This window comes from Dendrobium catenatum, unplaced genomic scaffold, assembly GCF_001605985.2.
Source record: "Dendrobium catenatum unplaced genomic scaffold, ASM160598v2 fragScaff_scaffold_123, whole genome shotgun sequence".
In the NCBI taxonomy this organism is placed as follows: Eukaryota; Viridiplantae; Streptophyta; class Magnoliopsida; order Asparagales; family Orchidaceae; genus Dendrobium; species Dendrobium catenatum.
Genome location: NW_021318585.1, coordinates 285,489 through 302,213, shown reverse-complemented (window position 1 = coordinate 302,213; position 16,725 = coordinate 285,489). Strand labels below are relative to the sequence as shown.

Below are 16,725 nucleotides of genomic sequence, written 5' to 3'. Positions count from 1 at the left end.
CCCATACTGCTTGGTTAGTAGAAATACGGAGACTAGTGAAACGCCAAATGAAAGCAAAAGATAGGGAAACTTCTCTGTTGAATGCCAAGACGACTTAGATGATGTAGAGAAATGTTGTTGCAACCCTACTCCTGCACTTTCTATCAACGATCATGTCTAATAATGTTCCTACCAATCCGCCAATACAGCCGATCCTACAAGTATCAACAATACAAAAAACACCTAAAGGTAGAAATGAAATTAATAATTTAATCCATCAACTCACTCCATAGAATGTTGCACTGCAAGCACGTCTAGGCCAGTGGTAGTGACACAGCTTAAGAATACTATGAATGAGAAGATTAAACATATTATAGCACTAGATCAAGCAAAGAAGTTGGTGAATAAAGGTCGCCCATATCCAACTGAATACGACCAGATTTCATATCGGAAAGGTTATTATGCTCCAACGTTTAATACAATGAACGATAATGGCAATCCAAAATAGCAGTTGGCCTAGTTCAACGAAAATTGTGACAATACAAAAAGAAACAAATTAGACAAAGTAGCTAATGCAAAATGAATGTAAACTGGAACAACAATACAACTCTAATCCCCAACTGAAACTAGTACTAGGAGGAAATGACAAACCACGCCTTAGCGTCCGTGGAGGAGATCGTCAAAGGCTACTAGTAGGAGCTAGATATCAATTGAGTAAGGAGTATTTATTTAAAAGGAAAAGTGTAAAGAAGTTATTCCAGCATGCACTCAAAGTAGGTCTTCAGTTGCTAGTGTAAGAGACCTAAGGAGGCCAATCAAACAAATAACCCTAACTATTGCCCTTATAATAGGGTGATTGCCCACCCAATTGAAGACTGATATATATATTCAAACATTGACTAAAAAGGAAGCATAAAAAAAGGGGAGTTCACATTATCAAATAATATCTTGATTCACCCCAAGTGAGAATCAACACGGGTGGTTATGTGTTCTTTTAAAGGGAAAGCAAAAGAAGAATCATTTTAGAATGAACAATGGAAGACTGTGATCTCAAAAAAAAAAAAACAGTAAAAATGTTGAAGCAGCTTAAAGGAGTTCCTTATGTCAAGTGTTAAGTCTCCAATTAAGCTAGTGCTCGATTTAAAAGGGTTACAAAAATCAAGTGCATCTACTTCAAAATTGTGAACCAATAACTATAACTTGGCTTTAGCATAAAACTTGGCCGACATCAATAACATAAAACTTGGCTTTTGTATAAAGTATACCAAAAATCAACAGTGAATTAAGTCGTGGTTCCATGAATATGAAATTGTTCTACTAAATCTATAACAGTGTATTAAGTATACAAAAAAATTATACTTAGGACAAATTATTGATGTCGGCACCTCTTTTAACTAGAATGTTGACCTTAGCATACAAAAAAATTTTACAATTAAGAAATGTAAAATTCTAAATCTGAATTAAAATAAATTGACATTGTCCATGCAATAAATAAGAAAATTTCCAAACATAGCCAAACCCAATTTTCCACTAAAGCAACGATGAGATTGGATCATATCTTTTAGGTTGCAACAGTTGGAGAAGCCTATCTTGGCGGTCAACAGTACCAATCTTGGAGAAACATATAGGACCGCAAAATGGTGAGAAATCTATACTTTGATTCCATTGGCAAACCAGGTCTCCATTTTTTTCAGCTCATTATACTGCAACTGGTTCATCAACTGAACGAGAAATACCAGCAGTAACCTGCAGAAAAAAAGGCAATCCTGTTAATTGTTAATATCATTTGTTGGAAAACACCGACGAACTGGTATTCAGATTTGAATTGAAAGCAAGCAAGCAGAATCATTTTTTTGTCCTCTTGTTCTATCGTTACCCAACAACAAATAAACATTAGGATTAGAAAAGGCAACTTTAATAATTAGTGGATTGCACAACCAAGAAACTCAACCTAAAGAAAAGAAAATCTTTGATTTTGATAACTACATTGTACCTAAACGACTTCATATGATAAAATATAAGCTAGTAGACTAGTAGTGCACAGTGTCTTCTTGTGCTGAAGATCAGCACTTCTTCGTAAAGACTTGCTGAAAAATTTGGAGAGTTTCAAATTTGTGGATAGTATGCTTATCTTGGGCAACTTGTCAGTCCTTTTTATTAAGAACAGCAAACCATCCAGCGCTGACATATACAGAAGAAAAAAGCTCTACCCTCACCGGAATTTTAATCAGCTATGAAGCGTAAAGAGAAAAGAAACAGTAAATCAGGGACAAGGTGATCAATTTTTTTTCTTCAATACAAATCATGTGGTTGTCAAAAGTTTATGACTATACAATATATGAAGCTCACATTTGACAATAGAGAAAATGATCAAAATAGTCCCTTGACTCTTTATGAAGGACTAAAATAGTCCTTAAGTATATTAAAGGATCATTTTAATCCCTCAAGTCTTTAAAAAAGAATCAAAATAGCTCCTCTTTTTAAAGAGTGGAGGAACCAAAATGATCATTCCATATAGTTGGGGACTATTTTTATCTTTCGTGAAGAATCAAAGGACCATTTTGGTTCTTTTCTCTTTTACAATATTATATTTATCATATGGATCACCATTTAAAAAAGAAATGTATTGATAGAATAATATACTACTTAATTGCAATACAATGAACAATAAGAAATTATAATGCAAATAATAACATAAATAATAAAATAATATACCACAACACGATAACATCATATTGCAGAGTGAGTACTACAACATAGAATATAATAGAAGACAAAAATGTAAAAATCCCAAGATCTAGTTGATAATTGGTTGGGTTAAATCCATCCCATATCCAAGATGAGCTATCACACGTTGGAAACGTGCAGTGGGCATAATCGTGCAAAAGAAATCTGAGCATGTTTTTAAGAATCCAAAACTGGCTCATCCAACGGAAGGACCGCAGGGTTCTAGAAATCTTAATATATCATAGGTGACTATTAGTAATGGTTTCATTAAGGTAGCTACACTGTTAGCAACTCTCAAAGTGTAAACACATTTAATCCTTCCTTTAACCAACTTATAGGATACTAGTCAACCACTTAGGGTCTAACTTGCTGCAAGAAATTAATTTTATCACATTTTCAGTAATTAGGAAACAGACGGAAGCAGTCCAGCCAATACCCATTAGAAATCCATGAAAAAAAGAACATTTTGTATGGACAAAACTCTCCAAGATTTTTAATGTTCACAGTTCCTCACATCAAAATACAAGTTTAGTAGATTTTTACAGAAATTTTAAAAAATATTAACAAGATTCAAACCTTGGCAGCTTTAAAGAGTTCATCAAGAACTTCAGATAAGGTTGGATGGGCATGAACGGCAAATTTTATATCCTGCAGGAAATAAACATTCATAGCTTAGTTAAAGAAAATTAAGAAAAAAGAGGATAATTGACATGCAATAGATATTAAGAAAAATCATGGTACATTGAAACTGATAAATCAATTGCTTACAAAAATTGTAAGCACAGCAAGATAATTTACCAGTATATAGAATAAGAATTAAATCCAGGTTCAAATATAAGACGAAAGTGATAAAAGATAGAACTTTCTAGTAAGTTGTTTGGTTCTTGTATATGAAAGACAGCTAAAAAAATGTTCGATAACTAGTATCAATCCAACGGCTATACTCAGCAAATTATAAAGTCTGCAGGTGATCTTAACTTGAAACAAAGGTAACTGAATTTTAACTCCAAATCAGCAAAGCAAACAGAAAAAGAAAAAAAGAAAAAACTATAATTAATGCAAGAAAAATCAATATAATTACTTCTACTAGTCAAATTTTTTATACGCTTTAATAAGTATATTTCCATTCTGCTATTGACCATCCAATTACCTTTGGCCAATATCATCCAAGACCAAATAAAGAGAATAGTACTATTTGGTCCAGATCTTATGCAGTGAAAGAAAAGTTTACATTTTTCAAACACACCGTGCCTAATAACTTACAAGACTAAATTTGTCAGCGGATAAATGTAAATATTATAATGCATATTTAAAACCTTAAATTACGGGCATTGTCCATATTCTAAAGTAATCTCAAGAAAAATAGAGCCAGAAGAACCATTTTAGTTTTACCTGAATGCGTGTTCCCATGGCTATAGCATTTGATGCCTCGTGTATGAGGTCTGCAGCATGTAGTCCTAATATATGAACTCCAAGTATTTCACCATTATCAGGTCTGTATATCAACTGCATTAACCCAGATGATTACTCAATAACCATCTCATTTTATGAAGCAAGAATGAATAATATGTCCAACAAAATTGTTAACCTTAAAAAATTAGACAGAAATTTTTTATCTACCGCCTCATACAAAACATAACATTTAACTTGGACAAATGATAATATAACCTTAGCCAACCCTTCTCCTTCATTTTCAGCTAGAGCTTTTGTGTTAGCCTTAAAACTTGTTTTAGCAACAAAGACTTCAAATCCCTCTTTCTCCGCTTTCTCCCTGGCTTGCGGCTGCAAATGATCATGGCATGACACAAAAAAGTGAAGCTTATACCAACTTTAATATTAAAAGAGATAAAAATTAATAAAGGTAAACCTTATCAAGTTTATTTTGTATTTATTAAGAAAATCGCCAATTTCAAGATAGAAACTTTTCAAGCGCATCACAAAGCCTATCAACAGTACTCCAAATGTAGGTGAGGAGAAAGAGTGAAAGTTTATGAGTCAACAACTTCAACATAGATACACACTGCAAACCATCAATATTCCCAAAATTTGTGTAGTGTTGGGTTTTGTGTGTGAGTGTCTGTGTGTGCGGTTAGTAGGGGGATGGAGGTTGATGTATATAGCCTTGTGGCGAACTCATAATCTTTCCTTTTACCTATCTTAGTTGGTCGAATATATGGCTATAAATAATAGCTTATATTTGGATGGCTAGTATAAAGAAGATCATAATTTTGAGTTGTCAAGGTTTAAACATATTTCTGTTTTGATTTCAGACATCTTCAGAGTTTGTGTTAGAAATGGAAGCTGCACCGATTCAGTTGAACTGGTCCCCTAGCTAAAACACGAGAAGGTCTCAAAGTGGGCAGGCGAGCGCAGGTAAAGAAATGCACATGTGGGCGAGTGCGATAAAGCAAAACGAGCGAGGAAACACGTTTAACAGCAAAAAGGCTGCGACTCCTCGCGTGAGAACTCCAATTCATTCCATCCAATTAAGCCAAACGAGAAAAAGAAGGCGGGCTGAGAGGAAGCAAATACAGAGAAGGAGAAAAGGAAATTGGGAGAGAAATAAAGAAATTTGGGATAGGAAGAGAGAAATTGTATGGAAGAGAAATTGAGGGAGGCGTTTTGTCAACTATTGAGGTTGTCTAAAGATCAGGATTTGTTGGGAGAAAGAAAAAGTGAGCCTCCATTTCTTACAACAGGGAATGAGTAAATCGTTTAAATTTTTTTTTTTTCATATTTAACTTTAGACAATAAATAAATGCATATTTTTTTGTTTTTATTTAAATAGTAAAATATAATTGTTCAATAGGAAGGAATTAAATTGGTGAGAGTCTCAGATCAAAGAGGAAGGAATGGAGCTTTAATCAAGATAATTAGTTTTGCTTATTTTTAGAGATTTACAGTAGAAGATGAATTGTAATCATGATATGATAAATTAGAAGAGTTTAATTTTATATAGATGATGTTTGACGCATTTGAAGTTGTCTATAACGATGTCAAATTAATGCAATTTTATCTTGACAACATTTAATTTTAGAGGATTCTTGTCATGATTATTCGACAAGTTTTACGCTGGTTGTCGACTACCTAACACAACAATCCACTTTTCTCATCCAGGACTTGGGACCTGGCAACGACAATGTTCACATTAGATGAGAGTCACCTTAGATGGTTTGGTCACATTAAACAGAGGCATTCCGATGACCTTGTTAGGAAAGCTGAGGTATTAGATTTGACTTATATTAAAAAAGGTAGAGGTAGACCTAAAAAGAGTTGGTTAGAAAACATTAGAAATGATATTTCTTTATTAGATTTAAATGAGAATTTGACTTTTAACAGGACACAGTAGCGAAAAAGGATTCATGTAGCCGACCCCACGTAGCGGAACAAAAGCTCGATGTTGTTTTTGTTGTTGTTGACATTTAATTTTAGAAAGTTTTTTAGCTACAATTAATGCAAATAAATGTCATATGGAATAGTGAAGGATTCAGATCATTGAGTTGAGGCAAAGTGTTTAAGATAATAAGAGTTCTTAATAAAAGATTAGATTGCATTAAAGAAGGCCGACATGAATTTCAGTTTCTTTTATTCATTTCAATTATTAAATGTTATATCATGAACATGTATTTGTTAATATTTAATTGTCTAATATGCATCGAATTGAGTATGACTAAACAATAAAGCTTACAATTTATGTGTATGAAAAATGATTACACAAATTAATAAGTATATGTAACGGAAATGAAATGAATGAAAAGAATTAAAATATGTAAATGGAAAATAATGAAAAGGAAAAGGTATATGCATGTAAATATAGGACTTCAATCTCTTATGGTACTAGCTGTGGACGCCACATACCCGTGCAGATAAAATTAAAAAAAAAAAGAAAAAATTGTTGTACCTTAATTGTTTCAAAATTTAATGTAGTGCTCATGTAATAAATGAAATGAGAAAAAAACAAAAATAGAAATGAATAAAAAAATTTTAAAGGACAGAACTTAAATCTATGGATATATTAAATTTTGAAATATAAGTAATAAAAAGTTTGATAAATATCCTATGAACTATAATTATCCACTGAGTTTATTATAAAAACTCAAATTGTTAGATTTAAAATGTCAAATAAATCTCATGTGAATTAAATGATTAAAAGAGAAGGGTTCCCCTACATAAGAAGATGATTAAATGATAACAAACAAATTAGTTTATTATATGTTCAAATTGAAAAAAAACAGTGGCTCTTTAATTTTATGTTGGATATGTTGAGTATTTTGTGTTAATGAAAGAATGGTATTAACCATCCGACTGTCTGTTCCCGCCTCGTTAATTCAAGTCTCCAGACCCAGTTTTAGTTGACTTGTGAAAGAAAACAAAAAAAAATCAATGTCATACCGCCCTGCCAAAACCCACGTCTCTCCCCACGTCGCAGCCAGTTCGCACGACCCGTCGTTTCTCCCGATGTATTCACATGACTTGGCGTCGTTAAAAGGAAAAGGAGGCAAGGCATTCGGGTTCTCTCCACTCTGGCTCTCTCAATCCCGCTCTCACTCTCTTCCCGTCGCTACTCCGACGCCTTCGTGGTCGATCAACTTCGCTCCTCCATCAACTTTCCCTTCCGGTAGGATCGGAAGTTACGCCTTTTGATCGGAAGCAAGAACGACAGCTCGCTCACAGTGAAGTTTCCTTTCTTCCCTTCGTGGCCTTCGTGGTCGATCGACTTCGCTCCTCCATCAACTTTCCCTTCCGGTAGGATAGGAAGTTACGCCTTTTGATCGGAAGCAAGAACGAGAGCTCGCTCACAGTGAAGTTTCCTTTCTTCCCTTCGTGCTGCCTCTCCAGCTCCTCCGACGTTGTTCGACTTTGCTACTTCGTCGACTTTCCTTTCTAGTCGGACCGTAAGCAACAGGAGCCGGCGCCCTTTCCTGTTGTCCGATTTGGCTCCGGCGATGACCCTCCCTTCCCGTTGAATCGGAAGTTACGATATTTTGAATCGAAAGCGACAACGGGATTCGCTCGTTGTGAAGGTAGCTATCCCCCTCTTGCGCCCTACTTCGGCCAAATCCCGCAAGCCGGTTCAATCATGATTGAGGCAAGGAGTGGTGAAACTAAACTAACTCAAGCTTTCCAATCAAGCTGATATCCATGCGATGATTGAATGAGGAATGTGATAATGTGCCTACAAGCAATGATATAAGACTCTTCATGCATACAACCACTGGCTCATGGATTAAAGTAGTGATGAACTATCAACCAAGATGTATTTGAAGTGTGTGAAACCAATACAGCTCGCATATGAATGATGCTATCCAATTGTAATCAACGATGATTAATAAATTACAAGTATGGTGGGTTCCTTGCAAATACATATACATATTTAGCATCAAAATACAAGAAGATACAAAGGACCACCATTCAATAGTCAACAAATATGCCAGTCCATTTCAAGTAAAGGAGGATGATACACATCAAATACAAACATTCACGGGTTGTCGTAAGAAGATCTACTGCATATATTGGATGCTGCCTACAAGCAAATGTAGGGGAAAAATGACAAATGTGAATGCTTATGGGCAATGCCAAGGGATTTGCACTCAATGTTAACATACAAATAGGCACATCGAAACATGCAAGTAATGACAAGAAAAGACTGTATATCTGCCATGTATATACAAGATATCTACACACCTGCATGCTGTCATAGTAGAGGGCAATGAATGATATGACACCTTCATGACAAGTCACAAGTAAAATGCCAAAGGGTTACACTAAATGCAAGCACCTACGTGTTGAAGCAGGAGATTAGTTTGTGCACTATGATCCACTTCCAGAAAACAACAAGTAGTGCACGACAATCTACCTGTACGAAGCAGCGAACAACTCTATTTAGAAGCTGCTACGCCACACCACCGGATCTGCAACACTTATACAAGCAGACAGAAGACATCTACAATCTACAACGCCATGCCACCGGATCTCCCGGCGAGTGTGTTATTGGTACACGCGTGACGTCTAGGGATGCTACGCAGGTCGATAAGTGAATTCAAGTTCGAACTTGATCCTTCTATACGGATCAATAGGAGTCGACAGGGTTCGAACCTTTAAACATATACACAGTTGTGGCGACCGGAGTATTTGTTTTAATACATTCATATTAGGCCTTCAAGGCCTATAACAATGAGAATTCACTAATAAAGACACAAAGCCTACGAAAAATCCGATCCTTGGTCAATAGCTTGGTCGAGTTGACAGGGTTTAATCAACAAAGAGAAATGATCCTGAACACCCCGATGATGGCCGTATTGAATGAAAATCTCAACCGGAGGGGTCCATTTCAAATATCTTCAAAGTGCCACCCAAATACCCAAAACTCCAGAAATTCCCAAAATCCAAAATATTTAAAATTGAAATCCAATCATCAAACACTTAAAGCACAAAATTCATCCACCCTCCGCAACAGTTTGCCGAGGTGGACAAATTGAAAATTACTTCAGCTCACATAAAGTTAATGCCTAGTCGAAAATATCACTAGGATTCATTCTCAAATAATCTCCTGCCAATAAGGACATGGTACGTGTCCTCTAATCGGCGGTCTGCCGCCAAATGGCACCGCAGGATAAACGGTTATGACCCGGGGCCCTCTGAACCGATTGGTTTTGCTGCTAAATGGCACCACAAAATACCGGTTATGGCTAGAGCCAATACGCTCCTTAGTGGCATCAATCCTTATGATATGAATCAATAAAATATGATTGATAGGGCACAAAGCCCTCTGTTAGCTAAGGTGGATTCAAATTTGTCCTCTTAGGCAAACATTCACCCCAGGTCTACAAGGTCCTCTTGGACGAAGCAACCCATGGCTGCCGACAAGGATCCTTATGTCAGGTTGGGTCGACTACCTCCTCTGACTAAGTAGACCAAAGACCATGATGGCCCGGGACAACGGAACCATGGGATCTTGATCAGGTCCATCATCCATTCCCCCACCATCCGCTTTAAGTGAAAGATGGTGAAATTTCTATTTTAAATATCAATTTTTTTAACCTTTCTAATCTTCAAACTCATGCTGCTACTATATGACAGATAACACGTATATTCTACGTATCTGATCGACGACTAGCCTTAATCGAAAGTTCTCTCTCATTATCGGGAGGGGTAATTAACTATAGGGGCTTGCGCCTATGGGAAACAAGAACTCAGATCATAAAGTCCTCGCAAAATGAGGGCGAAATCTCTGGGTAGTGTCTTATCTACAAACTCATCTGCCTTCCAAAATTTACCCTAGAACTTATTCCGTTAAAACTCCCTCGCCGAAGAAAAACAAACAATAGCAGGCGGAGGCCAAGGCCGAATTTTTGGAGCCCACAGTTGTGACATTTAGTTTCTGAATTTCAAATAATTTTGCTAATTATGGTATTAAGATTTTCCTATGATTTCATTTGTAGTTATTTTTTTGAAAAATGGTGATTATTTTTATTTCAATTTTCACAGTGTTTATCATATGCTGAAATTGTTAATATTAAAATGAGGTGCATTGTCATTACATATTTAGTTAATTTACATGATAAATGCACATGACACACAAATTTGAATTTTCATAGTGCTCCTTATAGGTTGAAATTGTAAATATTATTATGAGGCACATTATAATAATATATCAAGTTAATTTATATGAACACAAATTGCTTTAGCAGGCTCATAGGCATCCCTGTTGACATGTGCTCACTCACTGTAAGCTCATCGTGATTCCCCTTGCTTTCCATTCCACCTATTCTCGTTTTCATTGATTCCCAACATTATGAGAAACGGCCAACGGCTCATGAAAGACATCAATGGAGACCTGCAACAACAAATTCGATCTATCTTGAAAGTGTTTTGTACGCGGATTAGTGAACTGTATTGGCATTGGACGGATGAAATTATGCGAAGAGTCGTCGGCAAGTCTTCTCACATTAGCATATCAAGTTGAGATTATCAAAAGCATAAAAACGAATTGAAGATGTAGGTTCTTAGATGAGAAAATAAGTAAAAATAATATGGACGACACAAACATTACAGAATGTTCACTGGCTAACCAATATCTTCAGATTTTTGTTTTAATTGTCAAAGGTGGCCTAAGATGATGTAGTTGGGCAAAGACATGGGGGATGTTGTAATTGGGAAAATGTGAATCTTGAAGGCACTTAGGATTCAAGGAGATCCAATCTAGCATTTCTTTGCTCGATTGTCATGGTAGAAATAGTAGATAGTAACAAGATGTGCGAGCTGGGCGCTGGAATCAGCTTGCGAATTTTATGGTATCTAAAATCAGCAACGGTGGAATAAAAAGATGAAATGAAAGCACCAATTATAGGATCCTTTGATCCTAATTAGAGCATTTCAAGATACTCTTTTACTCCCAAAATAAAATAAAAAAGAGAACTAAATAGAGGAACTGGAACTCATTCACTATTCTTCATTATCTCATGCTCTGCAAATCAAAGTATTTATAGAATACAATGCCTATCTTAAACTAATACTCTTCTAATCAACCCACTATTAACCACTGAACTAATTAGAAGTGAATTCACATTAGCAGTAGTATACACGTAGGGCTAGACAACCAAAGATCAATTTCAATTAAACATATGCAATTTCCGTTCACAATTATAGCATCAAGTAAGAAAATGAACAAGGAAGCAATAAATATAATACTGAGGTACAGAAGTTACGAAAGCATATCCATTCACTGATGTCTCAATTAAGGCTCATATTGTCGGATGAAATCACATTCATGACGAAGAAAATGTCACTTGAAGTGGAAAATTTAGCCTTACCTCAGTGAGGCCAACCATACTGATCTCAGGATGGGTAAAACAAGCAGCAGGGATGCTTAAATGGTTGAGCACATGAACCTTGCCACAAATAGTTTCAATGACTACATAAGAAAGAAATGTGCGTAAACACATAAAATGTTTCTAAAGAATACAAAGAAGTATGATGGGTTTTTTTGAAATATTACGAGTCAATGTACCTGAGATACCCTGAGCACTGGCAGCATGAGCAAGCATCATTTTTCCATTGGCATCACCAATGCAATATAAATGAGGGACCTGCATAAATAACAAAGCAAGAGATGAAAGAAATTTTGAGGATGAGAAATCAGGAATCGCAACTTTTCATTGATCAAGAAAATGTAGATTTAGCCAAATAACCAAACCTACAAAATATCATATAGATAATTCAAAACATAAGTTCACAATGAAACATGAAGACTAACAGGATTGCCATTTGTATCAATAACTTGCATTCGTTCATCAACTGGAACAAATCCCCTCTGTGTGGTGACATTTACCTGTAAACAACAAACGAAAAATCAGAGAAAATTTCTCCTCAACAGCTTTTGTTTTTCCAAAATCTCTTTAAACACTCACACTTTCTAAGCCAAGTCCTTTGGTAAATGGAGCTCTACCAGTTGCTATGAGGGCTGCATCTACCTGAACGTATTTACAAAAGAGGAGCAGCAGAAAATTAGCATTAGCTACCCCATAAAGCCTTACTTAGGCATTTAGAATCATTTATCAATGTTATAAGTTAAATGCAGTCATTTCAATATGATTGGAACTTTCACTGGTTTTTAAATTATAACAGTCTAATTCTAATTCTTATGGAAGTCAGACAAAAAATTACACTGACGAAACCAGGAAAGGAAACATCAATGCAAGGTTAATCTTAGTAATTTTTATAGAAGACCAAGTTGCTAAGCAGGATGCATCATCTATAACATTTCTATCGCTACATAATGTGAATATAAATAAGATTTCCTTTCACCCTCATTTAACCCTCTTCACTTGCCTCCAACTGCCTTCCATAAAACCTTCCTTATCTCAACATAATCAACCATATTCAAATTGAAATTTGAATTTAAAGTCCTAACAAATCTCCATCTTTATCTCCTAAACATCCTTCTTCATTCCCTTAAAAAAAAATTCAAAACCAATATATATTATAATCCTGTTCTAGCCAACCTTAACTAATCATTCTCATACCTTCCTCATAGCCCCCTCAAAGACACGCAGAACAAAAAAAGGGAGATTTATGGAAAAAAATATTAAAATCTGACAAGATTACAATTAAATAGCTGTGAATCTGCATAAATCTCTAGCAGCAGTCCACCTTCTACTGCATTCATCTTCTCTGCTCGAGAGATTTACACTATCTTCTTAAATCAAAAAGAGCTTGCCATCCTTGAGGTCCGCCTTTGCGCAATTCCAGTAAAAAAGGTCTCGATGCTTACGCCTCAAGTTTTTTTATGAGGCTTGCGCCTCAACTTGGTTGAGACCTGCCTTGAGGCCCACCTCGCCTCACTGGCATGAGGCTTACGCCTCACGCTATATATATTATAACTTACATAAATCTTGAAGTAAATGCCCGACATTGGACTTTATAGGAGAGGAGGAAGGGGAGAGAGCAGTTCATCATAATGATGATTCAAATGAAGAACCCCTTAGTGATGACAGTGTTGATGACTTATGAGTTCTTATGTGATATGTCATTGCTATTTATTTTTGGAAATTGGAATTATATGTTAATGAAAAGAATACTGGGATTTGGGAAAGAAAGAATTTTGAGTTGAACTATATTTCATGTTATCTTATTATTGAGATAGTTTGATTTCACTTCATATCTTATGTTTTTTTTATGTTTTATATTATTCACTCATTAGTATATAAAAAATTTATCATTTTATGTTTACGTAATCTTTTGATTTTGAGGCTTACGCCTTGCCTCACGAATGAAAAACGCCTCAATACCCGAATACACAATTTTAAGCATTGGAGCTTGCTAGTGCTCCTTCAAGATCATATAGTCCTCTAATTGATTGAAAGTATCATCCATCACTTGGTCATCCACACTTGATGGAGCATAATGTTTAATTTAGTGATTTATTACTTCCACTCTCAAGATTAGAGTGTTATGCATTCAAGGGAATTGATGTTTGTATAAATTTTAAATTTTCATTTCATCATTAATATTTAATTTATTTTATGTCCGTGGAATTTAATTATTTTACTAGAACAGCTCTAGTAAGTATCATTAAATTTGTTAAAAATTTATTTGTAGTTTATTAGCATTTGTTTATTTGTTATCAGTTTTTAGTTGTTTATTAGCCTTTTGTTAATTTGTTAATCTATTTCTCGTATTAGCAGGTGACCAATTTTATCCTAGACAATTACAGTGCTTTAATTTAGTAATTTAGTCCCTAGACTATCAAAAAATGATCTGAATAGATACCAAGGCTGAAATTCACAATTAAAGTTAATGCCAAAAGTTAAATTTGAGGGTATTTTAGATAATGCAAGTGTATGCCACCGTCGGCGATGATACACGTGTCGAAATCTGATGTCCCCATCATTAGCAGGTGACCAATTTTATCCTAGACTATTACAGTGCTTTAATTTAGTAATTTAGTCCCTAGACTATCAAAAAATAATCTGAATAGATACCAAGGCTGAAATTCACAATTAAAGTTAATGCCAAAAGTTAAATTTGAGGGTATTTTCGATAATGCAAGTGTATGTGAAGTTACATTTCTTATATTGCTCTATCTTTTCATTTAATGAATTATTGTTCTATTTTTTTTATTTCTTATAAGGCCTTCATCCCAATTCATGTTAAATCTTCAAGCTGACATTGTAAAACATTCCTTTTAGTTCGCAAATTCCAAAAACCCTTGACGACAAAAAAGCCGGAAAGTTGTGATTGGAGCTTATTAGAGAAGGTATTGACATGCCAAAAGCGTGTGAAGAAGAAAGGTTTGTGAGACTTACGGTTGTAACTTGTAAGTTAAACCCAGCCAATCTCAGGATTTGCTAAAATTAAATACGAAACAATTCCATCTCTGAATCACGCTGCTGCTTCAAGGATGTTTGCTCGCACGCCCTAATTCTTCTTTAGTCATGCCACTCATCTCTAATCCAGACACTTGCATGCCCAAAATTGTTTACGCAATTGCTTTATATGGATGTTTTGATAAATGAGGACCAAAAAAATAATAATTATAAATTACTTTATACTAAAATGTCCTCAAATACTTTATGTCAATTTAAACAGTTTATTTAAAGAGAAGATCAAAGAGGATCAATTCACAATAGTCGAGGGACTAATAGAGCACCGCGAAACTTTGGTTCTAAATTGACCACTTACTAATAGTCAGAGAATTATTTTAAACTTTTTTCTTCTTTTTTATAAATATGGGATTTTTTAAGTTATGTGAGAAGCATGAATAAAATTTTTATTATGGATGATTTGACTCCTCATCTATTATGGGACATGATCAGATCATTAATCAAATATAAGACTTGAATTCTGAAAGATTACTTCCTAATATAAGAGTGAGAGTTGCTTCTCTCTTTAATTTTTTAAATCTTTTTTATCCTTTTCAACTAATCTATTACCATTTTTAGTTTATTTTTAAGGTCAGTGTGCATCACGTTAGTCCATGCTGCGCAGGAAAATAAGATCGATTTTTTTTCCCATGACAATTCGGCCAATATGTTTAGGTTGATCCAGCCAACATTGCTCAGAAGTTCCCAGTTCACAAATAACAAATTAGCCAATTAAATTAATTTGAAATTGCTTCAATTAGATCGAGTTGATATTGGCATAGCTATGTAGTGTTGGCTTCATGCGGAAATAAGAGCATGATGCTTTTGATATCATCAGTATAATGGCCAATAAAACCCTCTGCAAATGTAGGGGGAAAAGAAGCATACATTAATTTCTCCTCAAACGCTATATTAGCCGGAGCTTCATCACTGAGTACACCCTGAATGATGTCCAACACTCATCTGATATAGCTAGGTAGTTGGCCTTGGAAAGAAAGGTGTACATAGACAAAAATTACCTCTAATTTGCTTTTTAGAACTTCCAGAAATTCGTGTAATTGGCAAATTTATATAAGAGTAAAAGGATTTGAAAACTTCTGAGATAGTGCTAGAAATAGAAAGGAGTATTTCACTAAAATAATTTGATCAACTATGATTCAGAAAGAAGATGGGATGAAACTAGACAATATATATAATTTGACAAACTATAAGTTAGGTTTACAATTACTAGGATTGGAAAAAGTATGTGCCAAAACATTTCCTTGTCATGTCCAGGATTGGCACGCATCATTAAAATAACTATATATGAGAAACACCGCATGGAATCCGAGACAGTATCCAGGTATATCAAAGTGCTCGAGTTAACGTCCAAAACAAAAGACAGCCCTTTAAGGGAATCTCAAAACCAAACGTGGATGCTGTACTAAACTTAATGAAACCTCCGCACCTATGAATCAATTTAAACAAAATGAACATAACTATACATATTGTCAGATCTAAGATGTTAGAGCTGATGGAATAATGATTTTACTAGCCTTGCCCACTAAAAATCAAAGAGCTGAATATGTTAATGCATGCTTCACCTCCACTTGAAACAAAGTCCCAAAAACTATTACAAGACCTCAATAAGTCATTGCTATATGTGAAAAGTTATCAATTATGAAACAACTCGCCTAAATTAAAAATGAAAATCCTCAAGGTTCAGTAAATAATATTGCCATGGTAAATTCTTCTAAAGTTAAATATTAATGCTCAATTTAAAATAAGAATAAAGCATTAAAAATAACTCACCTCCAACATATCCTTAGGTTCTTTTGTTTTGGCATCAATTAGTTCTATTTGAACAGGTTTACCTTCCCTAGCTGGAGTGATCTACACACAAAAATGTGAAATTGGTACGCTCGTTGCTTCCCAAACTTAAGTTCAAGAGTGACAAATCAGCTGAAAGTGTAAATGACGGATGGAAGAACCTTCTTAGCAAATACGCCAGTGTGGAAATCAATTTTTCTAGGATTAATGAGGATTCTTTGAGCCAACTTCCCTATCTCAGGATCAAAGCCAGGCATAAGTTGATCCAAAGCTTCAACAAAAGTAACCTGCATAATTTGATATTTTCAGTGAGCATGTTTCAAGTAACGAGATCCATATAAAACCA

General features: G+C 35.0%; 1 protein-coding gene across 1 annotated transcript in view; it reads right to left on the bottom strand.

Moving 5' to 3' along the window:
• Positions 1-1,257: 1,257 nt before the first annotated feature.
• Positions 1,258-16,725, bottom strand: part of LOC110102690 (dihydrolipoyl dehydrogenase 2, chloroplastic) — a 34,189-nt gene continuing 18,721 nt past the window's right edge. The window contains exons 6-15 of the mRNA XM_020831131.2: positions 16,541-16,666; positions 16,362-16,442; positions 12,117-12,179; positions 11,963-12,037; positions 11,717-11,795; positions 11,520-11,620; positions 4,375-4,488; positions 4,099-4,212; positions 3,283-3,354; positions 1,258-1,725 (exon numbers count right to left, since the gene is read on the bottom strand). Of these exons, the coding sequence (XP_020686790.1) occupies positions 1,678-1,725; positions 3,283-3,354; positions 4,099-4,212; positions 4,375-4,488; positions 11,520-11,620; positions 11,717-11,795; positions 11,963-12,037; positions 12,117-12,179; positions 16,362-16,442; positions 16,541-16,666 (873 nt within the window). The 3' untranslated portion in view covers positions 1,258-1,677. The remainder of the gene's footprint in view (positions 1,726-3,282; positions 3,355-4,098; positions 4,213-4,374; positions 4,489-11,519; positions 11,621-11,716; positions 11,796-11,962; positions 12,038-12,116; positions 12,180-16,361; positions 16,443-16,540; positions 16,667-16,725) is intronic.